Here is a 27,500-nt window from a genome sequence, read left to right on the forward strand (position 1 = left end):
TGAGGCTCAGTTCACCAACCCAAACCAACCCCATAGAGCCTCAGGACAGCAGTCAGCCAGCTGGTTCTGAGGCTCAGTTCTCAACCCAAACCAACCCCATAGAGCCTCCAGGACAGCAGTCAGCCAGCTGGTTCTGAGGCTCAGTTCACTAACCCAAACCAACCCCATAGAGCCTCAGGACAGCAGTCAGCTAGCTGGTTCTGAGGCTCAGTTCACTAACCCAAACCAACCCCCCCTCAGGACAGCACTCAGAAAATATGGCCCAACCAAATCACCACAAAACAAAAATAAAAATATATCACCTATTGGAAAGAAAACCACAAAAAATCAAAGTAAACTTCAATGTTATTTGTCTCTAAACAGACAGTACATGGTGGCAGACTATCTGACCACTGTGACTGATAGAAAACTGAGGAAAACAATGACTAGGTACAGACTCAGTGTGAACAGTCTGGCTATAGAGACCTGGTCATCACAGACAAACCTGGCTGTCCAGAGAGGACAGTCTGGCTATAGAGACTGGTCATCACAGACAAACCTGGCTGTCCAGAGAGGACAGTCTGGCTATAGAGACCGGTCGTCACAGACAAACCTGGCTGCCCAGAGAGGACAGTCTGGCTATAGAGACCGGTCGTCTCAGACAAACCTGGCTGCCCAGAGAGGACAGGCTGGCTGCCCAGAGAGGACAGTCTGGCTGCCTAGAGAGGACAGGCTGGCTATAGAGACCCGGTCGTCACAGACAAACCTGGCTGCCCAGAGAGGACAGGCTGGCTGCCCAGAGAGGACAGGCTGGCTGTCCAGAGAGGGACAGTCTGGCTATAGAGACCGGTCGTCTCAGACAAACCTGGCTGCCCAGAGAGGACAGTCTGGCTGCCCAGAGAGGACAGGCTGGCTATAGAGCCCGGTCGTCTCAGACAAACCTGGCTGCCCAGAGAGGACAGGCTGTGCTCACTCTGCTCCAGGGGAGAGGTAGAGACAGAGCTGCATTTCCTATTACACTGTGACAAATACTCAGACCTAAGAGAATATTTATTTCCCCAAATTATAATTCAATACAAAGAATTTGAAACTATAAAAGATGAAGAAAAAATCCCATATTTATTGGGTGAAAAGCCAAAATGTGCAGTTTTGGCAGCCAAATATGTGTCCTCCTGCCACAACCTGAGGGAGAGTCAGTGAAAAGTGCAATGTAATGTGGATACTATTTCCCATCTTGTTTAGTTTTGTCTTTCATACCAGGTCATGTGTCTTCTCAGTCATGTTGACACTGGTCTACTACCATCGCTTTAATGTATTGTTGTTCTGATTAATATTGTTGTTGTAGTTAATGGTAATCCCATGTCCTCTACTACTATTATTACTGCTGTTGGTCCCACCATTTATTTATGTATAAATATATATATATATTTTTTTATATATAAAATATTTTATATAAAATATATATATATATATTTTTTTTTTATATATATGTATACTTTGACAATGTAAGTAATAATGAACTTGCCATGTCAATAAAGTAAATTGAATTGAATTGAAATTGAGAGAGCCACAGAGAGAGAGAGAGAGCGAGAGCGATTCCCAAACCTTCCATAACAAAGCCATCACCTATAGAGAGATGAACCTGGAGAAGAGTCCCCTCAGCAAGCTGGTCCTGGGGCTCTGTTCATAAACACAATCACACCCCACAGAGCCCCAGGACAGCAACACAATTAGACCCAACCAAATCACGAGAAAACAAAAAGATAATTACTTGACATATTGGAAAGAATTGACTAAAAAACAGAGCGAACACAGAGTACACAGTGGCGGAATACCTGACCACTGTGACTGACCCAAACTTAAGGAAAGCTTTGACTATGTACAGACTCAGTGAACATAGCCTTGCTATTGAGAAAGGTTGCTTTAGGCAGACCTGGCTCTCAAGAGAAGACAGGCTATGTGCAACACTGCCCACAAAATGAGGTGGAAACTGAGCTGCACTTCCTAACCTCCTGCCAAATGTGTGACCATATTAGAGACACATATTTCCCTCAGATTACACAGACCCACAAAGAATTAGAAAACTCCCATATCTACTGGGTGAAATACCACAGTGTGCCATCACTGCAACAATATTTGTGACCTGTTGCCACAAGAAAAGAGCAACCAGTGAAGAACAAACACCATTGTAAATACAACCCATATTTATATGTTTATTTATTTTCTCATTTGTACTTTAACTATTTGTACATCGTTACAACACTGTATATAGACATGATATGACATTTGAAATGTCTTTATTCTTTTGGAACTTCTGTAAGTGTAATGTTTACTGTTCATTTTTATTGTTTATTTCACTTATGTTTATCTATTTCACTTGCTTTGGCAATGTAAACATATGTTTCTCATGCCAATAAAGCCCCTTAAATTGAAATTGAATTGAGAGAGTGAGGTCAAACTGCTGTTTCAGTCAGTCTCACCACTCTGAAGCCAGCCACCCAGTACAGGACAGTCTAGAACAGCAGAACCAACCAACTAGTGCAGGAATAGCCTGTTCTACAGACTGTCTAGAACAGTACTGGGCATTCTAGAACAGTACTGGGCATTCTAGAACAGTACTGGGCATTCTAGAACAGTACTGGGCATTCTAGAACAGTACTGGGCATTCTAGAACTGCAGACCTGAGGATGAGGAACCTGCTGACCACCCAGAACTGTTACCGGAAGCAGATCGAGAAGGAGTGTTACACTCGCCTGGCAGAGTCATCAAGGACCAGACCACCCCACCAGCTCTGTCCCTCGCAGGGCCAAGGAGCAGCTGGGGCTGGGGCACTCTCTAAACTCCCCCTGACCACCAACAAGACCGTCCTGCCTCCTGTGTTATCCACCAGGACAGCTGCCTCCTGTGTTATCCACCTTGAAGAGGAGGAGAGCTGCCTCCTGTGTTATCTACCCTGGAGAGGAGGAGAGCTGCCTCCTGTGTTATCCACCCTGGAGAGGAGGAGAGCTGCCTCCTGTGTTATCCACCTTGAAGAGGAGGAGAGCTGCCTCCTGTGTTATCTACCCTGGAGAGGAGGAGAGCTGCCTCCTGTGTTATCCACCCTGGAGAGGAGGAGAGCTGCCTCCTGTGTTATCTACCCCTGGAGAGGAGGAGAGCTGCCTCCTGTGTTATCTACCCTGGGGAGGAGGAGAGCTGCCTCCTGTGTTATCCACCCTGGAGAGGAGGAGAGCTGCCTCCTGTGTTATCCACCCTGGAGAGGAGGAGAGTTGCCTCCTGTGTTATCCACCTTGAAGAGGAGGAGAGCTGCCTCCTGTGTTATCTACCCTGGAGAGGAGGAGAGCTGCCTCCTGTGTTATCCACCCTGGAGAGGAGGAGAGCTGCCTCCTGTGTTATCTACCCTGGAGAGGAGGAGAGCTGCCTCCTGTGTTATCCACCCTGGAGAGGAGGAGAGCTGCCTCCTGTGTTATCCACCCTGGAGAGGAGGAGAGCTGCCTCCTGTGTTATCCACCTTGAAGAGGAGGAGAGCTGCCTCCTGTGTTATCTACCCTGGAGAGGAGGAGAGCTGCCTCCTGTGTTATCTACCCTGGAGAGGAGGAGAGCTGCCTCCTGTGTTATCTACCCTGGAGAGGAGGAGAGCTGCCTCCTGTGTTATCCAACCTGGGGAGGAGGAGAGCTGCCTCCTGTGTTATCCACCCTGGGGAGGAGGAGAGCTGCCTCCTGTGTTATCCACCTTGAAGAGGAGGAGAGCTGCCTCCTGTGTTATCCACCCTGGAGAGGAGGAGAGCTGCCTCCTGTGTTATCCACCTTGAAGAGGAGGAGAGTTGCCTCCTGTGTTATCCACCTTGAAGAGGAGGAGAGCTGCCTCCTGTGTTATCTACCCCGGAGAGGAGGAGAGCTGCCTCCTGTGTTATCCACCCTGGAGAGGAGGAGAGCTGCCTCCTGTGTTATCTACCCTGGAGAGGAGGAGAGCTGCCTCCTGTGTTATCCACCCTGGAGAGGAGGAGAGCTGCCTCCTGTGTTATCCACCCTGGAGAGGAGGAGAGCTGCCTCCTGTGTTATCCACCCTGAAGAGGAGGAGAGCTGCCTCCTGTGTTATCTACCCTGGGAGGAGGACCACCCTGAAGAGGAGGAGAGCTGCCTCCTGTGTTATCTACCCTGGAGAGGAGGAGAGCTGCCTCCTGTGTTATCTACCCTGGAGAGGAGGAGAGCTGCCTCCTGTGTTATCCAACCTGGGGAGGAGGAGAGCTGCCTCCTGTGTTATCCACCCTGGGGAGGAGGAGAGCTGCCTCCTGTGTTATCCACCTTGAAGAGGAGGAGAGCTGCCTCCTGTGTTATCTACCCTGGAGAGGAGGAGAGCTGCCTCCTGTGTTATCCACCCTGGAGAGGAGGAGAGCTGCCTCCTGTGTTATCTACCCTGGAGAGGAGGAGAGCTGCCTCCTGTGTTATCTACCCTGGAGAGGAGGAGAGCTGCCTCCTGTGTTATCTACCCTGGAGAGGAGGAGAGCTGCCTCCTGTGTTATCTACCCTGGAGAGGAGGAGAGCTGCCTCCTGTGTTATCTACCCTGGAGAGGAGGAGAGCTGCCTCCTGTGTTATCCACCCTGGAGAGGGGTAGAGCTGCCTCCTGTGTTATCTACCCTGGAGAGGAGTAGAGCTGCCTCCTGTGTTATCTACCCTGGAGAGGAGGAGAGCTGCCTCCTGTGTTATCTACCCTGGAGAGGAGGAGAGCTGCCACCCTTATCCACCCTGGAGAGGAGGAGAGCTGCCTCCTGTGTTATCCACCCTGGAGAGGAGGAGAGCTGCCTCCTGTGGAGAGGAGGAGAGCTGCCTCGTGTTATCTACCCTGGAGAGGCGGAGAGCTGCCTCCTGTGTTATCCAACCTGGAGGCTGCGGTGCCCATGGACAGGTGAGTGAATAAATGAATTAATATATTTGACAGAATTGAAATAGATTTGTTGGAGTACAACAACGCTTGATCCTGCTAACCACACCTAAATGTGTGGTGACCTAAACCCACAGGACCCACAGACTAGACTACGTCACTTTGTGCTTAATAAGGAGAAAGAAGTCAACTTTTAAGATGGGCCAGTTTGTCTTCCTGTCTTCCTGGGACGTTAGTGTCTTCCTGGGACGTTACTGTCTTCCTGTCTTCCTGGGACGTTAGTGTCTTCCTGTCTTCCTGGGACGTTACTGTCTTCCTGGGACGCTGGAGTCATTAGAACTCGTTTTTCAACCACTCCACAAATTTCTTGTTAATAAACTATAGTTTTGGCAAGTCGGTTAGGACATCAACTTTGTGCGTGACACAAGTAATTTTTCCAACGATTGTTTACAGACAGATTATTTCTCTTAGAATTCACTATATCACAATTCCAGTGGGTCAGAAGTTTACATACACTAAGTTGACTGTGCCTTTAAACAGCTTGGAAAATTCCAGAAAATTATGTCATGGCTTTACAAGCTTCTGATAGGCTAATTGACATAATTTGAGTCAATTGGAGGTGTACCTGTGGATGTATTTCAAGGCCTACCTTCAAACTCAGTGCCTCTTTGCTTGACATCATGGGAAAATCAAAAGAAATCAGCCAAGACCTCAGAAAAAAATTGTAGACCTCCACAAGTCTGGTTCATCCTTGGGAGCAATTTCCAAACACCTGAAGGTACCACGTTCATCTGTATAAACACCATGGGACCACGCAGCCGTCATACCGCTCAGGATGGAGATGCGTTCTGTCTCCTAGAGATGAATGTACTTTGGTGAAAATCAATCCCAGAACAACAGCAAAGGACCTTGTGAAGATGCTGGAGGAAACAGATACAAAAGTATCTATATCCAGAGTAAAACGAGTCCTATATCGACATAACCTGAAAGGCCGCAGAGCAAAGAAGAAGCCACAGCTCCAATACCTCCATAAAAAAGCCAGACTATGGTTTGCAACTGCACATGGGGACAAAGATCGTACTTTTTGGAGAGTTTATCCTCTGGTCTGATGAAACAAAATAGAACTGTTTGGCCATAATGACCATCGTTATGTTTGGAGGAAAAAAGGGGAGGCTTGCAAGCCAAAGAACACCATCCCAACCGTGAAGCACGGGGGTGGCAGCATCATGTTGTGGGGGTGCTTTGCTGCAGGAGGGACTGGTGCACTTCACAAAATAGATGGCATCATGAGGGAGGACAATTATGTGGATATATTGAAGCAACATCTCAAGACATCAGTCAGGAAGTTAAAGCTTGGTCGCAAATGGGTCTTCCAAATGGACAATGACCCCAAGCATACTTCCAAAGTTGTGGCAAAATGGCTTAAGGACAACAAAGTCAAGGTATTGGAGTGGCCATCACAAAGCCCTGACCTCAATCCTATAGAAAATTTGTGGGCAGAACTGAAAAAAGCGTGTGCGAGCAAGGAGACCTAAAAACCTGACTCAGTTACACCAGCTCTGTCAAGAGGAATGGGCCAAAATTCACCCAACTTATTGTGGGAAGCTTGTGGAAGGCTACCTGAAACGTTTGACCTAAGTTAAACAATTTAAAGGCAATGCTACCAATTACTAATTGAGTGTATGTAAACTTCTGACCCACTGGGAATGTGATGAAAGAAAGTAATAATTCTCTCTACTATTATTCTGACATTTCACATTCTTAAAATAAAGTGGTGATCCTAACTGACCTAAGACAGGACATTTTTACTAGGATTAAATGTCAGGAATTGTGAAAAACGGAGTTTAAATGTATTTGGCTAATGTGTATAGAAACTTCCGACTTCAACTGTACACAGCTTTTACCAGTCCTACTACTAGTCTACCAGTCTACTCAGCCTCTACCAGTCTACTCAGCCTCTACCAGTCTACTCAGCACTCCACCAGTCTACTCAGCCCCTACCAGTCTACCAGTCCTACTTTCAGTCTACTCAGCCTCTACCCGTCTACTCAGTCTCTACCAGTCTACCAGTCCGACTTTCAGTCTACTCAGCCTCTACCAGTCTACTCAGCCTCTACCAGTCTACTCAGTCTCTACCAGTCTACTCAGCCTCCACCAGTCTACTCAGCCTCTACCAGTCTACTCAGTCTCTACCAGTCTACCAGTCCGACTTTCAGTCTACTCAACCTCTACCAGTCTACTCAGACTCTACCAGTCTACTCAGCCTCTACCAGTCTACTCAGCCTCCACCAGTCTACTCAGCCTCTACCAGTCTACCAATCCGACTTTCAGTCTACTCAGCCTCTACCCGTCTACTCAGACTCTGCCAGTCTACTCAGCCTCTACCAGTCTACTCAGCCTCTACCAGTCCTACTTTCAGTCTACTCAGACTCTGCCAGTCTACTCAGTCTCTACCAGTCCTACTTTCAGTCTACTCAGTCTCTACCAGTCCTACTTTCAGTCTACTCAGTCTCTACGAGTCCTACTTTCAGTCTACTCAGACTCTGCCAGTCTACTCAGTCTCTACCAGTCCTACTTTCAGTCTACTCAGCCTCTACCAGTCTACTCAGCCTCTACCAGTCCTACTTTCAGTCTACTCAGCCTCTACCAGTCCTACTTTCAGTCTACTCAGACTCTGCCAGTCTACTCAGCCTCTACCAGTCCTACTTTCAGTCTACTCAGCCTCTACCAGTCCTACTTTCAGTCTACTCAGACTCTACCAGTCTACTCAGTCTCTACCAGTCCTACTTTCAGTCTACTCAGTCTCTACCAGTCTACTCAGCCTCTACCAGTCCTACTTTCAGTCTACTCAGTCTCTACCAGTCTACTCAGGCTCTACCAGTCTACTCAGTCTCTACCAGTCTACTCAGTCTCTACCAGTCCTACTTTCAGTCTACTCAGTTTCTACCAGTCTACTCAGTGTCTAGCGGTCCTACTTTCAGTCTACTCAGCCTCTACCAGTCCTACTTTCAGTCTACTCAGACTCTACCAGTCTACTCAGTCTCTACCAGTCCTACTTTCAGTCTACTCAGACTCTGCCAGTCTACTCAGCCTCTACCAGTCCTACTTCCAGTCTACTCAGACTCTACCAGTCTACTCAGTCTCTACCAGTCCTACTTTCAGTCTACGCATACTCTACCAGTCTACTCAGCCTCTACCAGTCCTACTTCCAGTCTACTCAGCCTCTACCAGTCTACTCAGCCTCTACCCGTCTACTCAGCCTCTACCAGTCTACTCAGCCTCTACCAGTCCTACTTTCAGTCTACTCAGTTTCTACCAGTCTACTCAGTGTCTAGCGGTCCTACTTTCAGTCTACTCAGCCTCTACCAGTCCTACTTTCAGTCTACTCAGACTCTACCAGTCTACTCAGTCTCTACCAGTCCTACTTTCAGTCTACTCAGACTCTGCCAGTCTACTCAGCCTCTACCAGTCCTACTTTCAGTCTACTCAGACTCTACCAGTCTACTCAGTCTCTACCAGTCCTACTTTCAGTCTACGCAGTCTCTACCAGTCTACTCAGCCTCTACCAGTCCTACTTCCAGTCTACTCAGCCTCTACCAGTCTACTCAGCCTCTACCCGTCTACTCAGCCTCTACCAGTCTACTCAGCCTCTACCAGTCCTACTTTCAGTCTACTCAGCCTCTACCAGTCTACTCAGCCTCTACCCGTCTACTCAGCCTCTACCAGTCTACTCAGCCTCTACCAGTCCTACTTTCAGTCTACTCAGTCTCTACTAGTGCTACTATCAATGGTACAGGATCAGTCACAGAGCCCCTTTCCAAATTCATTTCTTTTTTCTGAAAGATATGCTTTTTAAGTTGCCATCCTTTTTAAAAAAAAAAAAGTATATTTTAAACAGCTTAAATAGCTATCCAATGGATTCAGATGTAATGCTCATTATGTTGGATGTGGCCAGTCTGTACACCTGTGTTCCCCATGCTGAAGGCCTAGAGTCGATTGTCAAATTCCTAAAGTCACTTGACGACTCAGTGAATCGCCCTAATGACCTTCTGTTGGCGCTCTAAAAATAACTATTTCGGGTACAGTATGATGAAAAATTCTACCTACAAAAACCAAACATTCAAACTTGCTATCCCTACACGGGAACTGTACGTGTGGAAGATGTGTTCAATGTAACAACACAGCAAACACAGTAAATACTTCACACACCTACAAACGTTGGGTATAAGCCTTTCACTGTCCCCGCTATAACATCTGCTAAGCTGAGTATGTGACCAATACACTTTTATTTGATTTTATATGCTTACGTACCCATGTGGTAAAGCCTATGTGGGCTGAACAAAATATATATATATATATATATATATATATATATATATATATATATATATATATATATATATATATATCTGAATGCAAAACAGCGATCCACACTGACAATATCAAATATTCTATGGCAAAACACTACTTTAGAAGCCAAACACGGCCCTCCGACGTCTTTAAGCTTTGTGATCCTGAGACGGGTCCCATCCATCAGACTTGGCAACCTCCCTAAAATGCTCTCACAATGAGAGATGTTTTGGATTGATAGATTAAATACCATCCATCCTCGAGGTCTAAGCAAGGTTCTCATTCAGACGATTTTTGGAGACTTTCTATTTTTTATACCTCAAAACATCTATTTTTCATCCCTCAAAACATTTATTTTTCATCCCTCAAAACATTTATTTTTCATCCCTCAAAACATTTATTTTTCATACCTCAAAACATCCTATTTTTGTTGGCTTTTTTGTGCACTAGGAAGTAACTAATTGCACCAAAATATCTCAAATTTCCTACATGCAATCATGATACCTAAATGCTATTTGTCGAGTTTATTTTGTTGATCTGTGTATTTGGATATTATATACTGTAACAATTACTTATTGACTAATGTTTTGAAAACCCCTATGCACCGCCCTCACACAGGTTTGGGCAATTGTAATTATCACATAAGCACCAGCAATAACATTTTTTTTTAAGTATTTGGCACATCTCTTGATGATCTGATAAAGGCCTAACTGCCAAAACGCGTTAGCCTGCCCTGACAAAAACAAAAAGGTGAAATTGGATGTAGTCTATCACAGTGCCATCCGTTTTGTCACCAAAGCCCCATATACTACCCACCACTGCGACCTGTACGCTCTCGATTGGCTGGCCCCTCGCTTCATACTCATCGCCAAACCCACTGGCTCCAGGTCATCTACAAGTCTTTGCTAGGTAAAGCCCCGCCTTATCTCAGCTCACTGGTCACCATAGCAGCACCCACCTGTAGCACGTGCTCCAGCAGGTATATCTCTCTGGTCACCCCCAAAGCCAACACCTCCTTTGGCCGCCTTTCCTTCCAGTTCTCTGCTGCCAATGACTGGAACGAACTACAAAAATCTCTGAAACTGGAAACACTTATCTCCCTCACTAGCTTTAAGCACCAGCTGTCAGAGCAGCTCACTGATCACTGCACCTGTACATAGATCATCTGTAAACAGCCCATCTATCTACCTCATCCCCATACTATATTTATTTATTTATTTTAGCTCCTTTGCACCCCAGTATCTCTATTTGCACATTCATCTTCTGCACATCTACCATTCCAGTGTTTAATTGCTATATTGTAATTACTTCACCACCATGGCCTATTTATTGCCTTAACTTACCTCATTTGCACTCACTGTATATAGACTTTTTTGTTTTCTTTTGTTCTATTGTATTATTGACTGTATGTTTGTTTTACTCCATGTGTAACTCTGTGTTGTTGTATGTGTCGAACTGCATTGCTTTATCTTGGCCAGGTCACATTTGCAAATGAGGACTTGTTCTCAACTAGCCTACCTGGTTAAATAAAGAGGGAAATAAATTAATTAAATAAAAAATGAGGTGACATCTTTTTTGTCCTTTAAAATACATTTTTGCAGTGCCGCCTTTTCCCAATGTTCTTGAAACTTGGAATTTCAATTGTATAATGGAATAACATTTGTAAAAAAAAAAAAATTGTTAAAGTTTGAAAAGATTACAAATGAAAACTACACACAATGCTAGTTTTATGTTTGAGCATGTTTATCACAAAGCAACGCAATACTTTCAAACACAGCATGCATTAACATGGAGTAGCAAAATGGCAGTTCCTACATTCTGTGTGTCTATTTCAGTCATCTGTAGACTACAGATCACCGGCCAATGGTAGATCAGTAGTTGTGAGGAACACTTTCTATGCCAGGAGAATGGAATCTTTAATTTTCCCTCAAAGGTTTTACCCTTTATTATTACAATTCTCTTGATAATATAGGATATACAAAATGTATTCTCTGATAAAGGAAATACCAAATATATTCTCTGATATAGGAAATACAAAATGTATTCTCTGATATAGGATATACCAAATGTATTCTCTGATATAGGAAATACCAAATGTATTCTCTGATATAGGATATACCAAATGTATTCTCTGATATAGGATATACAGACATATGTTAGCTATAAATAATGTTCCTTAAAAGAACACTGCTACATGACATATTACAAACTGGTTCAACTGAGGAAATAATCATTTACATTTGGATAAGCCGTCAGGTGTTTTTAACATGACTCTGGTATCCTATTCCCTATATAGTGCACTACTTTAGACCAGGGCCCTATTCCCTATATAGTGCACTACTTTAGACCAGAGCCCTATTCCCTATATAGTGCACTACTTTAGACCAGGGCCCTATTCCCTATATAGTGCACTACTTTTGACCAGAGCCCTATTCCCTATATAGTGCACTACTTTTGACCGGCCTGCTTTGTTTTTCTGCATCCTATTATGTATTATCTATTAGGTAATAGGACGGCAGGGAAAAGCTGCCATGTGATGCTGTAAACAAAGCAGCAGCAGGAGAAGAAAAGCAAGATGCTTCAAATGAGCTGGTCACATGCACAGCTGGTCGCCTAGCAACAAGGAAACACACACACACACACACACATAAACCTCTGAGTGCTGGCTGGAGCAAAGTACGCCAACGTTATTATAGTAAACTAAAACTAATCATGAAAAAACTATTTATTAAAAAATATATATATATATATAATAATTAAGAAACCCTCTTTAAAAACTAAAACTGTACTTTAACTATTATCTTTGATTCCAAAACTAAAGTAAATAAAATAAAAACCATCATAAATTATGTTCAGTTTTAGATTTTTTCTAATGGGGTTTTTCAAGCTTCTGAATCTGTCAAGTAAATGCTGCCAGGAGATGGTAATGTTTCAATAGGCCTAGCTTCATTATCAAATCTGACATCCTCCCCTAGTGCTGTTGCTCTGGGTAATGTTTCAATAGGCCTAGCTTCATTATCAAATCTGACATCCTCCCCTAGTGCTGCTGCTCTGGGTAATGTTTCATTAGCCTAGCTTCATTATCAAATCTGACATCCTCCCCAGTCATAGTGCTGCTGCTCTGGGTCTGTTGATCTGGGTCTGTTGCTCTGGGTCTAGGTCTGTTGCTCTGGGTAATGTTTCAATAGGCCTAGCTTCATTATCAAATCTGACATCCTCCCCTAGTGCTGTTGCTCTGGGTAATGTTTCATTAGCCTAGCTTCATTATCAAATCTGACATCCTCCCCTAGTGCTGCTGCTCTGGGTCTGTTGCTCTGGGTCTAGGTCTGTTGCTCTGGGTAATGTTTCAATAGGCCTAGCTTCATTATCAAATCTGACATCCTCGCCTAGTGCTGTTGCTCTGGGTCTAGTGCTGTTGCTCTGGGTAATGTTTCATTAGGCCTAGCTTCATTATCAAATCTGACATCCTCCCCAGTCATAGTGCTGCTGCTCTGGGTCTGTTGCTCTAGGTCTGTTGCTCTGGGTCTGTTGCTCTGGGTCTGTTGCTCTGGGTCTGTTGCTCTGGGTCTGTTGCTCTGGGTTTAGGTCTGTTGCTCTGGGTCTGTTGCTCTGGGTCTGTTGCTCTGGGTCTAGGTCTGTTGCTCTGGGTCTGTTGCTCTGGGTCTGGGTCTGTTGCTCTAGGTCTGTTGCTCTGGGTCTGTTGCTCTGGGTCTGTTGCTCTGGGTCTAGGTCTGTTGCTCTGGGTCTATTGCTCTGGGTCTGTTGCTCTGGGTCTGTTGCTCTGGGTCTAGGTCTGTTGCTCTGGGTCTGTTGCGCTGGGCCTGGGTCTGTTGCTCTGGGTCTGTTGCTCTGGGTCTAGGTCTGTTGCTCTGGGTCTGTTGCTCTGGGCCTGGGTCTGTTGCTCTGGGCCTAGGTCTGTTGCTCTGGGTCTAGGTCTGTAATAATCTGTAATCTAGGTCTGAGACTACTAGTAATGCAACCTACAACACATACATGTCTCCTAGCTATTAGCCACCCAGGCTAACACTAAAACTGAAACTAAATAATATCAAAACCAAATAGAAATGTTTTTAGAAAACTCAAATGGAATAAAAACTACTAGATTAAGTCAACAACAAAAAAAATATTAATAGAAATAAAAACAAATATAAAACACAAAACTATAATAACCTTGAAGAACACAGTGTAGCTCAGTAACCATGATTCTGTGATTAATTGATCTTGCAGGGGGCCTGATGGCTCTGGACTGGAGCAAAGCAAACACTGCAGGACGCACACAGACCACCAGGGTGACACCGAGACGTCCTCAGGAAGGGACCGTTACGAGGACAAGACGTTAACCCCTATTCCTCGGAGCGGCATTCACAGTGATGCACACTGGGTAGTGGTCGCTCACCGCCAGGGCCTGGAACACACAAATACACACCATCAGAGGATTTAACACTGACACCATCAGAGGATTTAACTCTGACACCATCAGAGGATTTAACACTGACACCATCAGAGGATTTAACACTGACACCATCAGAGGATTTAACTCTGACACCATCAGAGGATTTAACACTGACACCATCAGAGGATTTAACACTGACACCATCAGAGGATTTAACACTGACACCATCAGAGGCTTTAACACTGACACCATCAGAGGTTTTAACACTGACACCATCAGAGGATTTAACACTGACACCATCAGAGGATTTAACACTGACACCATCAGAGGATTTAACACTGACACCATCAGAGGATTTAACACTGACACCATCAGAGGATTTAACACTGACACCATCAGAGGCTTTAACACTGACACCATCAGAGGATTTAACACTGACACCATCAGAGGATTTAACACTGACACCATCAGAGGATTTAACACTGACACCATCAGAGGATTTAACACTGATACTGTTTTACATTGACGTTTTGGATCTCTAATTGGTACAGTCTACATCAGATGCATTTCAGATCTGTCGAGAGAGAGAGAGAGAGGAGAGAGAGGAGAGAGAGCTATACCTGTAGCTCGGTTAGTCCATAGGCCTGTCTGAAGTCAAACACATCCAGAGAGGTTGGCTTGACTGCCTGGATCATCTTGTCCCCGTGGAGGACAACCCTATAAACAGACAGAGGAACAAGGAGGGGTCAGACAGGAGTAGAAGAACCATAATCCTAAAGATTAAGTTCTGGCTGATGAACAGTTAGGTTGACATCGAGCACCTGCTCAATATACTGATCGTGTTGGATCCTAGGTCACATTACAAGTCTGTTTTAACCCGTTGAGCTTAAAGCTTAAACCACATTTGTTACACTCAAAGGGAAGCCATTGGATGTGCACATGACTGTACGACCTCTGATGTATGTTTCTATGGCAACGCCCTCTGACCTGTCATAGGCACAGTCTGTGGACTCCTTGACGGTGGTGTCGATGGTGTCACCCGTCAGCCACAGGAAGCTGGTGTCAGACCGCAGGCGGATGCTGCTCCACTGCTTCTTGGGTACGTAGCCGCAGTCCGCATTGAAGTCGCCCATGATGATTACATTCTGAAGAAAGGAGATGTGAGATTGAGCATGGAAACTACCACAGGTGTGCAAAGTACATTGGACAACAACATTGCACCAGAATAATCTGTTTTAATCTTGTACCGATTACGGTTTACATTGCACACAAATTTGGTTTTGTAAGGTGTCATTTTAGGGCCTTTTTTGTTCACCATTTATAGAAATTATATCTGCTAAGACCCATAGTAATCTAAACATTTATTACAAATACACACTATTACAAATATCACACTGTTACAAATATCCCATTGTTACAAATATCTCATTGTTACAAATATCACACATAATGGAGAACATTGTAACAATGAGATACTGTTGGTGGTGACTGTTGTGGTTTACCAGTGGAGTACAGTACAAGATACTGTATGTTGTTATTAACTTTACCTCTGCACATTGTTTTTTTTACCGGGGTGAAAACAGAAATGATACAACTACTGATAAACCACTAGGAAGGTGGTTTCTGGCCTTTCTAGGGAGTTTTTCCTAGCCACCGTGCGTCTACATCCTGCATTGCTTGCTGTTTGGGGGGTTTTAGGCTGGGTTTCTGTATAGGCACTTTGTGACATCGGCTGATGTAAAATGAGCTTTTATAAATAAATTTGATTGATCGATAGGAAATTAGTCAACTGCTGATAAACCACTAAGAAATGATACAACTACTGATAGACTATATATATATATATATATGTATGTAGAGGGAATAGGTCAATCCAAACCAAACTAGGTGTGCGTGCGTGTGCGTGCGTGCGTGTCTGCATTCGTGCATGTGCGTGTGTGTGTGTGTGTGCGCGTTTCTGCATGCTGCGTGTGCGTGTGTGTGTGTGCGTGTGTGCGTGTGTGTGCGTGTCTGCGTGCGTGTGTGTGTGTCTGCATGCGTGTGCGTGTGTGTGTGTCTGCATGCGTGCGTGTCTGCATGGCGTGTGCGTACTCTACCTTTGAGGTCCATCGTTGTTTGACATCTTGGAACACATCATACAGTTCATTTATCTCCCTGACGGACGTGTCTGGAGTGGTGTGGATCGGGATGATCACAAAGTCCTGGACGACTACAGGGGAAAGAGGGATACTTGTTGTCCCGAGCAACTTTTACAGCTTGTGACACAATATCTCCAGTTTAACTTACTGCCTTCTAACTGTTAAAGCAACTTGCCAATTCGGGTATTTTTTTCCTTCTGTGTTAAAACTGTGAGCAAGAATTGTAATTGAAGTGTAGCGCTGCAGTGAAGTGTCGTGCCCTAATAACATCTAGTCTTAACGGTAATAATATATTTGGTTAGTTCAGCCAGACCTGTTTTGGGGGAAGAGAACCAGACGATGAAAGGTTCCCTGGAGAAAGCATCCTCGTCTCCAAGTTGGGTGTCAGGGTACTGGTACACTTCCTTTACTGACACCAGCCTCTGTCTGAGAAAGACATGTCACACTTCCTTTAGTATTAGTTCAGTGCTTTACTTATGGTCTGTGACAGTTCTCAGGCCCATACATGCACTGTAAACATTTTTTTTTTAAATCATCCTGCTGTTATTACGGTAATTTACTGTTAGCCGGTTACATGTAAATTACTGTAAAAACAAAAAGTACAGTATGTTAATGTAAATTACAAATAAACTTTGGTTTAACAGTACATTGCTGTAAAGTTGACCAAAGTTTATTTGGAATTTACAGTAAATTACAGGTTACTGTAAAAACATATATATATATATTTTTTTACAGTGTGTTTATAACAGGTCTAAAGAAAGCTAAATCCTTAAGATTTTGATAAAGTGTCTATATCATAGAGCAGGAACTGATACACGTGTAACATGTTGAGTTGCTTATAGCTGATGATACACTGACAATGTTTTGAGCCAATGTTGCCGAGCAACAGAGTAAAGAGAGCAATTTTTATTTTATTTTTTATTTCACCTTTATTTAACCAGGTAGGCAAGTTGAGAACAAGTTCTCATTTACAATTGCGACCTGGCCAAGATAAAGCAAAGCAGTTCGACAACATACAAAAACACAGAGTTACACATGGAGTAAAACAACATACAATCAATGATACAGTAGACAAAAATAAGACTATATACAATGTGAGCAAATGATGTGAGATAAGGGAGGTAAAGGCAAAAAAGTCCATGGTGGCAAAGTAAATACAATATAGCAAGTAAAACACTGGAATGGTAGATTTGTAATTTGAAGAAAGTTCAAAGTTAAAATATAAATAATATGGTGCAAAGGAGAAAAATAAATAAAATAAATAAATACAGTAGGGGAAGAGGTAGTAGTTTGGGCTAAATTATAGATGGGCTATGTACAGGTGCAGTGATCTGGGAGGTTGCTCTGATAGCTGGTGCTTAAAGCTAGTGAGGGAGATAAGTGTTTCCAGTTTCAGAGATTTTTGTAGTTCGTTCCAGTCATTGGCAGCAGAGAACTGGAAGGAGAGACGGCCAAAGGAGGAATTGGCTTTGGGGGTGACCAGAGAGATATACCTGCTGGAGCGCGTGCTACAGGTGGGTGCTGCTATGGTGACCAGTGAGCGGAGATAAGGGGGGACTTTACCTAGCAGGGTCTTGTAGATGACCTGGAGCCAATGTGTTTGGCGACGATTATGAAGCGAAGGCCAACCAACGAGAGCGTACAGGTCGCAGTGGTGGGTAGTATATGGGGCTTTGGTGACAAAACGGATGGCACTGTGATAGACTGCATCCAATTTATTGAGTAGGGTATTGGAGGCTATTTTGTAAATGACATCTATAAATAAATAAATGACAGAGCAATGATCTAGCTCTGGTCTGCACTAACTAGCTCTTGTCCAGGGCGTATAGTAGCTAGCTAGCTCTGGTCTAACTCTGGTCCGCACTAGTTCTGGTCTAACTCTGGTCCGCACTAGTTCTGGTCCGCACTAGCTAGCTCTGGTCTAACTCTGGTCCACACTAGCTCTGGTCTAACTCTGGTCCACACTAGCTCTTGTCCAGGGCGTATAGTAGCTAGCTAGCTCTGGTCTAACTCTGGTCCACACTAGTTGTGGTCTAGTTCTGGTCCGCACTAACTAGCTCTGGGCCAGCTCCGGTCCAGAGTGTAGCTGGTAGCCAGCTAGCTCTGGTCTAGCGAACGTCTGAACTAACTAGCTTTTGTACAGGGCGTAGATAGTAGTTAGCTAGCTCTGGTCCGCATTAGCTATAGTCTAACTCTGGTCCACACTAGCTGTGGTCTAGCTTTTCTCTGCACTAACTAGCTCTGGGCCAGCTCTCGTCTGCACAAACTAGCTCTTGTCCAGGACATAGATAGTAGCTAGCTAGGTCTGGTCTACACTAACTAGCTCTAGTCCAGGACGTAGATAGTAGCTAGCTAGCTCTTGTCCAGGACATAGATAGTAGCTAGCTAGCTCTTGTCCAGGACATAGATAGTAGCTAGCTAGGTCTGGTCTACACTAACTAGCTCTAGTCCAGGGCGTACTTAGTATTAGCTAGCTTGGGTCCAGCTCTGGTCCAGGGCATAGCTAGTCCAGGGTGTACAGACTGACTCAACTTCAATAAAGCTTTATGCTAGAATTTACCACAGTTAACTAGTCATACTACTGCTATTGCAGTAACTACTGCTACCACCACAGTCACCACTACTACCACTACCATTACAACTCGCCCATTATAATCCACAATAACAACATCACACCTACAAACCACCCAAAAATACGTCAGTATAACTATAACCTATGAAAACCCTATCACCTCCACTTCTTTAATTACCATGAAAAACACTTAAGAGGACCAAGAACAGCACATTTTCTTCAGGACATTTCAATTTTTGTAAAACTAAAGTAAAAAAAAAAAAGAGATTTACCAAATATTAAAATCATAATAGTTTCCACCACCTACACGAGTCACGTGACTTTGTTGGTGATTCTTCCCTGGTTACCATAGCAACATTTGGTCATACTGTTTTTTTTATTTTTAAATTTTATTAAACTAGTTAAGAACAAATTATAATTTACAATGACAACCTACCGGGAACAAGGTTAGAACTACATATTTGTTTACCTTTTCATCTCGGGATTCGATCCAGCAACTTTTCTGTTTCTGGCCCAACGCGCTAGGCTAACTCCCGCTCCAATGGTTAGCATTAATACTTTAGTAACGACAGCTATATTTAAATGAGCTCCCCAATAGCAAAAAAAAAAAAGGCCCATAGACTTGAATGGTAATACAATAAAATAATGATTTGACTTACAGCAAATCTCACATCATTTGCTCACATTGTATATAGTCTTATTTTTTTCTACTGTATCATTGATTGTATGTTGTTTTACTCCATGTGTAACTCTGTGTTTTTGTATGTTGTCGAATTGCTTTGCTTTATTTTGGCCAGGTCGCAATTGTAAATGAGAACTTGTTCTCAACTTGCCTACCTGGTTAAATAAAGGTGAAATAAAATCAAATAAATAAAATCAAATATATATATTTTTTTACAACTAAACCAAGATAGACCACAGCTTGAAGTTTCCAATGTGAAGAAATGAGTAGATCAAGCAAAGACGGGGCAGAGCCAAGCACTGTCTAGCGATATCCTATTGGCACGTTGTATAATAAAATCTGCATATTTCCCGTTAGGTAACTCAATTCGCCTTTGCACTCCTTTTAAAACAGCGTGATTTTTTTTACAACTTTTGAAAAGGGTAAAGTCTACAAAACTTAGTCCACTCTGTTCATAACATATTCTAGTTTTGGGAACAGAAAACTGTATTGTGATCAAATGTTTAATCAATGAGAAAATGTGCAGAATGTCAGCTAAAAAAAAAATCCATCTTGTTCCACTGCCTGCCAGTAGGTTTCCTCTCACTACCATATTTGGTAGTGAGTGGAAACGCCATCCGGATGCTTCACATTTATACATCCAGTGAAATATCTGTCTCATTGTACTATCTGTGCCTACTGTAGCTCCTCTTCCACCATTTTAGCTATCAACTCCAAAACAATGTTGAGATGTTCAAACTGACCCAATTTAGATTGCTTTCATTTGCATAAATTAACATGGGTTTGAATGAGAACCATAGGAATACAGAGGTAGCGATTCAAAATGGACATGCATCTTGGCCAATTAAACTACAATAACAACTTTAAAACATGCAGGCTATCCTAAATTCAAATTCTTCAATTTTTTATCAACTATAACTATCTACATTTACATTAATTAGCATAAAACAACTTGCCAATAGTAACTCTTGAACCGTTCAAGCTAGAGACACTAAACCGACTTTCACATTCAGGCTATCATAACGTCATATTCTTAAAACCTCTCTAGGGCCAGTGGGACGAAATCGTCCCACCTACTCAACAGCCAGTGGAATCCCGTGGCGCGTTATTCAAATACCTTAGAAATGCTATTACTTCAATTTCTCAAACATATGACTATTTTACACCATTTTAAAGACAAGACTCTCGTTAATCTAACCACACTGTCCGATTTCAAAAAGCCTTTACAACGAAAGCAAAACATTAGATTATGTCAGCAGAGTACCCAGCCAGAAATAATCAGACACCCATTTTTCAAGCTAGCATATAATGTCACATAAACCCAAACCACAGCTAAATGCAGCACTCACCTTTGATGATCTTCATCAGATGACAATCCTAGGACATTATGTTATACAATACATGCATGTTTTGTTCAATCAAGTTCATATTTATATCAAAAACCAGCTTTTTACATTAGCATGTGACGTTCAGAACTAGCATTCCCACCGAACACTTCCGGTGAATTTACTAAATTACTCATGATAAACGTTCACAAAAAACATAACAATTATTTTAAGAATTATAGATACAGAACTCCTTTATGCAATCGCTTATGTCCGATTTTAAAATAGCTTTTCGGTGAAAGCACATTTTGCAATATTCTGAGTAGATAGCCCAGCCATCACGGGCTAGCTATTTAGACACCCACCAAGTTTGACCCTCACCAAAGTCAGATTTACTATAAGAAAAATTTGATTACCTATGCTGTTCTTCGTCAGAATGCACTCCCAGGACTTTTACTTCAATAACAAATGTTGGTTTGGTTCAAAATAATCCATAGTTATGTTCAAATATCCTCTGTTTTGTTCGTGCGTTCAAGACACTATCCGACGCTACCCGACGCGTTTCGTGACAAAACATTTCTAAATATTCCATTACCGTACTTGAAGCATGTCAACCGCTGTTTAAAATCAATTTTTATGCTATTTTTCTCGTTAAAAAAGCGATAATATTCCGACCGGGAAACCCTGTTTACGTTCAAAGACAGAGAAATTAAAAACATGGGGTCGCCTCGTGCACGTGCCTCAGTCTCATTGTCCTCTGATCAACCACTTACCAAAGGCGCTAATGTTTTTCAGCCAGGGGCTGCAAAGACATCATTCAGCTTTTTGCCGCCTTCTGAGAGCCTATGGGAGCCGTAGGAAGTGTCACGTTACAGCAGAGATCCTCAGTTTTCAATAAAGAGAGTGTAGAAGCCCAAGAAATGGTCAGACAGGCCACTTCCTGTAAGGAATCTTCTCAGGTTTTTGCCTGCCATATGAGTTCTGTTATACTCACAGACACCATTCAAACAGTTTTAGAAACTTTAGGGTGTTTTCTATCCAAAGACAATAATTATATGCATATTCTAGTTTCTGGGCAGTAGTAATAACCAGATTAAATCGGGTACATTTTTTATCCGGCCGTGCAAATACTGCCCCCTACCCTAGAGAGGTTAAACTTTATCAAAATATTCACACCCCTTTAATTTTTCCACATTTTGTTGTTACAGACTTTATTTAAAATGGATGACATCATGTCAAATCATCATGTCAAAGTGGAAAGTTGTTTGTAGAACATTTTTTTCAATTAATACAAAATTAAAAACTGAAATGTCTTGAGTTAATAAGTATTAAACCCCTTTGTCATGGAAACCTAAATAAATTCAGGAGTAAAAATGTGCTTAAAAAATGGCATAATAAGTTGCATGGACTAATTTCGTGTTCAGTAATAGTGTTTAACATGATTTTTGAATGACTACCTCATCTCTGTACCCCACACATACAATTATCTGGAAGGTCCCTCAATCGAGTAGTGAATTTAAAGCACAAAGCCCAGGGTGCTTTTTCAATGCCTCGCAAAGAACGGCACCTATTGGTAGATGGGTAAAAAAATATATATAATAATAAGGAGAAACTGAATATCCCTTGGTGCAGTTATTAATTTTACTTTGGATGGTGTATCAATACACCCAGTCACTACAAAGATACAGGCGTCCTTCCTAACTCAGCAGCCAGAGAAGAAGAATACAGCTCAGGGATTTCACCATGAGTCCAATGGTGACTTTAAAAGAGTTACAGAGTTTAATGGCTGTGATAGCAGAAAACTGAGGGTGGATCAACAACATTGTAGTTACTCCACAATACTAACCTAAAGGACAGAGTGAAAAGGAGGAAGCCGGTACAGAATAAAAATATTCCAAAACATGCATCCTGTTTGCAACAAGGCACTAAAGTAATACTGCAAAAAATGTGGCAAAGAAATTAACGTTTTGTCCTGAATACAAAGCGTTATGTGTGGTTCAAATCCAACACAACACATCACTGAGTACCACTATTAATATTTTCAAGCATGGTGATGCTGCATCATGTGATGGGTATGCTTGTCATCGGCAAGGACTAAAGTTGTTTTAGGATAAAAATTAACGGAATACAGCTGTAGGCACAGGCAAAATTGTAAGACTTGCCTGTAGATAAAAGCGTACTGCTCCTTGTAAGACTTACATGTAGGTAAAGGGTACTACTCCCTGTAAAACTCACCTGTAGATAAAAGCGTACTGCTCCTTGTAAGACTTACGTCCCAGTCTGTCACTGATCACATAGTTATACTCATTCTTCCTGGAGCTGTAGTCACTGCAGAGGACAGAGGGAGCAGGGGGGATGGATGGGTAAATAGATGGGTAAATGGATGAATTAATACATTAATGAACCAATGAATGAACCATCAAACAAACGAATGAATGAATGCATGAATAGATTAACAACTTAATGTACTTTATTGACAGTGTTGGGGAGTAGTGAACTATATGTAATTCAAATAGAAATGTGACTACATTCCGCAGTAGCTTGGTGGTACTTGAACTGTATGTAAATCTAGATAGTGTTTTCACTAGTTAATTACCTTTTTGTCATGTAGTGCCGTAGCTAACTAAACACAACTTTTTGGGGGGCCAAAATAATATAAAATATGGGTGAAGTAGGTAAAAACATCCTTTCTTTTTCAGCATCAGACCTGTCTTATTCTCACTTGAAACACTTTTTTTGTGTTTAATAGGCTAATTTACACATTCTGTTAACATCTGATTCCAGAGTGATCACATCTGATTCCAAAGTGATCTGTTTGCAGTCTATGCCACTTTAGATTTAGATATGATCATTTTTTCACAAAGTAGTTTGGATGTAGTGAACTACTTTTTCAAAGTAACTTCAGTTAAGCAAACTATATTTTTCTTAAGGGTATCTTAAATTATTCCAGTGTTAAGTACAGTGCATTCAGAAAGTATTCAGACCTCTTGATCTTTTCCACATTTTTGTTACGTTACAGCCTTATTCTAAACTGGATTAAATATAATTTTTTTCTCATCAATCTACACACAATACCCTGTAATGACAAAGCGAAAAACAGGTTTTTAGAAACCGCCAAGACTCTTCCTAAGAGCTGGCCGCCCGGCCAAACTGAGCAATCGGGAAGAAGGGCCTTGGTCAGGGAGGTGACCAAGAACCCGATGGTCACTCTGACAGAGCTCCAGAGTTCTGTCAGAGTGACTGTCAGACTGACTGCAGCACTCCACCAGTCAGGCCTTTATGGTAGAGTGGCCAGACGGAAGCCACTCCTCAGTAAAAGGCACATGACAGACTGCTTGGAGTTTGCCAAAAGGCACCTAAAGGACTCTCAGACCATGAGAAACAAGATTCTCTGGTCTGATGAAACCAAAATTGAATTATTTGGCATGAATGCCAAGTGTCATGTCTGGAGGAAACCTGGTACCATCCCTACGGAGAAGCATGGTAGTGGCAGCATCATGCTGTTGGGAATGCTTTTCAGCAGGAGGGACTGGGAGACTAGTCAGGATCAAGGGAAAGATGAACGGAGCAAAGTACAGAGAGATCTGCTCAGGAACGCTCAGGACCTCAGACTGGGGTGAAGATTCATCTTCCAACAGGACAACAACACTAAGCACACAGCCAAGACAACGCAGGATTGCAGAGAAAAATGGGAGAAACTTCCCAAATACAGGTGTGCTAAACTTGTAGCGTCATACCCAAGAAGACTCGAGGCTGTAATCACTGCCAAAGGTGCTTCAACAAAGTACTGAGTAAAGAGTCTGAATACTTATGTAAATATGATATGTCTAAAAACCTGTTTTTCCTTTGTCATTATGGGGTATTTTATGTAGATTGATGAGGAAGAAAAACAATTTAATCAATTTTTAGAATTAAGGCTGTAACGTAACAAAATGTAGAAAAAGTCAAGGGGTCTGAATACTTCCTGAATGCACTGTAAGTTTGGTAAACTACATTTTCAGAGTATCTTCCCCAACACTTTTTTTTTATAACACCCAGACTAATACAAACTAATGTTATTGTATCAGTGGAGTATGTCTTTCAGGTCTTGGCCATCACACCAGCCATTGTTATTTTAACTGTGTCTTTTAGGCACAGGTCATCCCTACCTGTTGAGTTGAGTCATCAGCTGAGGGAAAGCCTTCCCACTGAGATCTTTGATCTCCATCACCAGCATGATGTCACAGCGAGCGATCAGCTGCAATATAGAGACAGCTTTTAGTACACTGGATAGAGATGCTGGTACATGTGAATGAGAAACCTCAACTCAACATCAAGTACTTCCTCATATGGCCAGGGTTTCACTCTGTGCTGGATGTTCTCCTCTATGGGAAATTAAACTTCCTGTATATTATATACACCACCGTTCAACAGTTTGGGGTCACTTAGAAATGTCCTTGTTTTTGAAAGAAAATGTACAAAAATTGTCCATTAAAATAACATCAAATTGATCTGAAATACAGTGAAAACATTGTTAATGTTGTAAATGACTATTGTAGCTGGAAACGGCTGATTTTTAATGGAATATCTACATAGGCGTACAGAGGCCCATTATCAGCAACCATCACTCCTGTGTTCCAATGGCACGTTGTGTTAGCTAATCCAAGTTTATCATTTTAAAAAAGGCTAATTGATCATTAGAAAACCGACAAATGCTGATGCTCCAGATACTCAACTAGTCTAAAGAAGGCCAGTTTTATTGCTTCCTTAATCAGAACAACAGTTTTCAGCTGCGCTAACATAATGGCAAAAAAGGGTTTTCTAATGCTCAATTAGTCTTTTAAAATGATAAACTTCAAAAGGCACTCGCACATCTGAGCAATCTTATTGCAGGTGCATGGCAACAGTTGAAACAAGATGAATGGAAAAAGGAAACCGCACATTGCTCTTGATAGTATCACTGATATTTAATAAGCTTTACGTATCGGCCTCACGGCCTTCGTCAGAGCTCTGATATCAGTTACACTATCAAGAGCAGTGTGCGGTTTCCTTTTTCCCTTCAAAATGATAAACATGGATTAGCTAACACAACTTGCCATTGGAACACAGGAGTGATGGTTGCTGATAACGGGCCTCTGTACGCCTATGTAGATATTCCATAAAAAATCAGCCGTTTCCAGCTACAATAGTCATTAACAATGTCTACACTGTATTTCTGATCAATTTCATGTTATTTTAATGGACACAAAATGTGCTTTTCTTTCAAAAAACAAAACAAGGACATTTCGAAGTGAACCCAAACTTTTGAACGGTAGTGAACTTAATATACAGGATGTTTTTCTTTCCCATAGAGGAGAACGTCCACCACATAGTGTACTTCATTAGTTACATAATATAGTTATTCTCACAGATCCGATTCTCACGCTAACCTAACCTGACCTCACTCAGACTCTGTTCTGTTTTCTAAAGAATGTGAGCACACGAGATCGCCCCCCCACCACTGTTGACTTCTGCTTTCCATGGAACACATTTCTACGCAGTTCAGGTGTGTTCTGTGTGTTTATTGCACCGTCCTGTTGAGGTCAGGACACCTTCTTTACTCTACACTTCCGTATTCTGAAGGACGTAGTAACATATGTACAATCACCTTCCTCACCTCTGCTTTCCATGGAACGCATTTCTACACAATGCAGTTCAGGGGTCTTTTGCTTTTCACCAACAAAACACACCAGTAACTGGAACTATAAAATAATCAAATACACATCCTGAGTGTTACTGATGTACATACATTACATGCACAGCATTATCTAAACATTACACGGACAGCATTATCTATACATGACATGCACAGCATTATCTATACATTACATGGACAGCATTATCTATACATGACATGCACAGCATTATCTATACATTACATGCACAGCATTATCTATACATTACATGCACAGCTAATCTACACGTTACATGGACAGCATTATCTATACATTACATGGACAGCATTATCTATACATTACATGCACAGCATTATCTATACATTACATGCACAGCGTTATCTATACATTACATGCGCGTCATTATCTATACATTACATGCACAGCATTATCTACACGTTACACAGACAGCATTATCTATACATTACATGAGCCGCATTATCCATACAGTACATGCACCGCATTATCTACACGTTAACGGACAGCATTATCTATACATTACATGAGCTGCATTATCCATACAGTACATGCACAGCATTATCTATTAATGTAAATTGTAATGACAAGATAGTTGCCCTTGACATGCACCATGTCGTTTTCGAAGGGGTCCTGTATAGGTTTATTATGCTAAAGTCATACTTGTGAGGTAATGATTGTGACACAATGCGGTTAACTAGTCTGCTGTAAACACGTACAGGTACAGAATCTCAGGTTCAAATGTCAACCGCTGTTTGCAGAACCGACTGTGAAACTCACTGTTAGCAGGAACACCAAGAGAAGACCCTAAGTGCAGACTGTAAATGGAACAACCACATCTAGTTTCTACACAAATTTTAAGGGATTCAACATCCACATACAGTTGAAGTGGGAAGTTTACATACACTTAGGTTGGAGTCATTAAAACTCGTTTTTCAACGACTCCACATATTTCTTGTTAACAAACTGTAGTTTTGGCAAGTCGGTTAGGACATCTACTTTGTGCATGACACAAGTCATTTTTCCAACAATTGTTTACAGACAGATTATTTCACTTATATTTCACTGTATCACAATTCCAGTGGGTCAGAGGAGACGAGTAAAACGAGTCCTGTATCGACATAACCTGAAAGGCCGCTCAGCAAGGAAGAAGCCACTGCTCCAAAGCCGCCATAAAAAAGACAGACTACGGTTTGCAGCTGGACATGAGGACAAAGATCGTACTTTTTGGAGAAATGTCCTCTGGTCGGATGAAACAAAAATAGAACTGTTTGGCCATAATGACCATTGTTATGTTTGGAGGCGAAAGAGGAGGCTTGCAAGTCGAGGAATACCATCCCAGCCGTGAAGCACGGGTGTGGCAGCATCATGTTGTGGGGGTGCTTTGCTGCAGGAGGGACTGGTGCACTTCACATAATAGATGGCGTCATGAGGAAGAAAAATGATGTGGCTATATTGAAGCAACATCTCAAGACATCAGTCAGGAAGTTAAAGCTTGGTCACAAATGGGTC

The 27,500-nt window shown here is 42.3% G+C and overlaps 1 protein-coding gene and 1 long non-coding RNA gene across 2 annotated transcripts in view; one reads left to right on the forward strand and one right to left on the reverse strand.

Annotated features, from left to right (window-relative positions):
• Positions 1-12,163: 12,163 nt before the first annotated feature.
• LOC123731812 (uncharacterized) lies at positions 12,164-13,146 on the forward strand. Its single transcript, XR_006762853.1, has 3 exons — positions 12,164-12,334; positions 12,719-12,994; positions 13,123-13,146. It is a non-coding gene; the product is annotated as an uncharacterized lncRNA (long non-coding RNA).
• Positions 12,649-27,500, reverse strand: part of LOC123731811 (deoxyribonuclease gamma) — a 16,795-nt gene continuing 1,943 nt past the window's right edge. Inside the window, exons 2-8 of the mRNA XM_045711234.1 lie at positions 24,468-24,556; positions 22,555-22,647; positions 16,054-16,166; positions 15,699-15,811; positions 14,590-14,747; positions 14,223-14,319; positions 12,649-13,614 (exon numbers count right to left, since the gene is read on the reverse strand). Of these exons, the coding sequence (XP_045567190.1) occupies positions 13,546-13,614; positions 14,223-14,319; positions 14,590-14,747; positions 15,699-15,811; positions 16,054-16,166; positions 22,555-22,647; positions 24,468-24,556 (732 nt within the window). The 3' untranslated portion in view covers positions 12,649-13,545. The remainder of the gene's footprint in view (positions 13,615-14,222; positions 14,320-14,589; positions 14,748-15,698; positions 15,812-16,053; positions 16,167-22,554; positions 22,648-24,467; positions 24,557-27,500) is intronic.

This window comes from Salmo salar, unplaced genomic scaffold, assembly GCF_905237065.1.
Source record: "Salmo salar unplaced genomic scaffold, Ssal_v3.1, whole genome shotgun sequence".
NCBI classification, from domain to species: domain Eukaryota; kingdom Metazoa; phylum Chordata; class Actinopteri; order Salmoniformes; family Salmonidae; genus Salmo; species Salmo salar.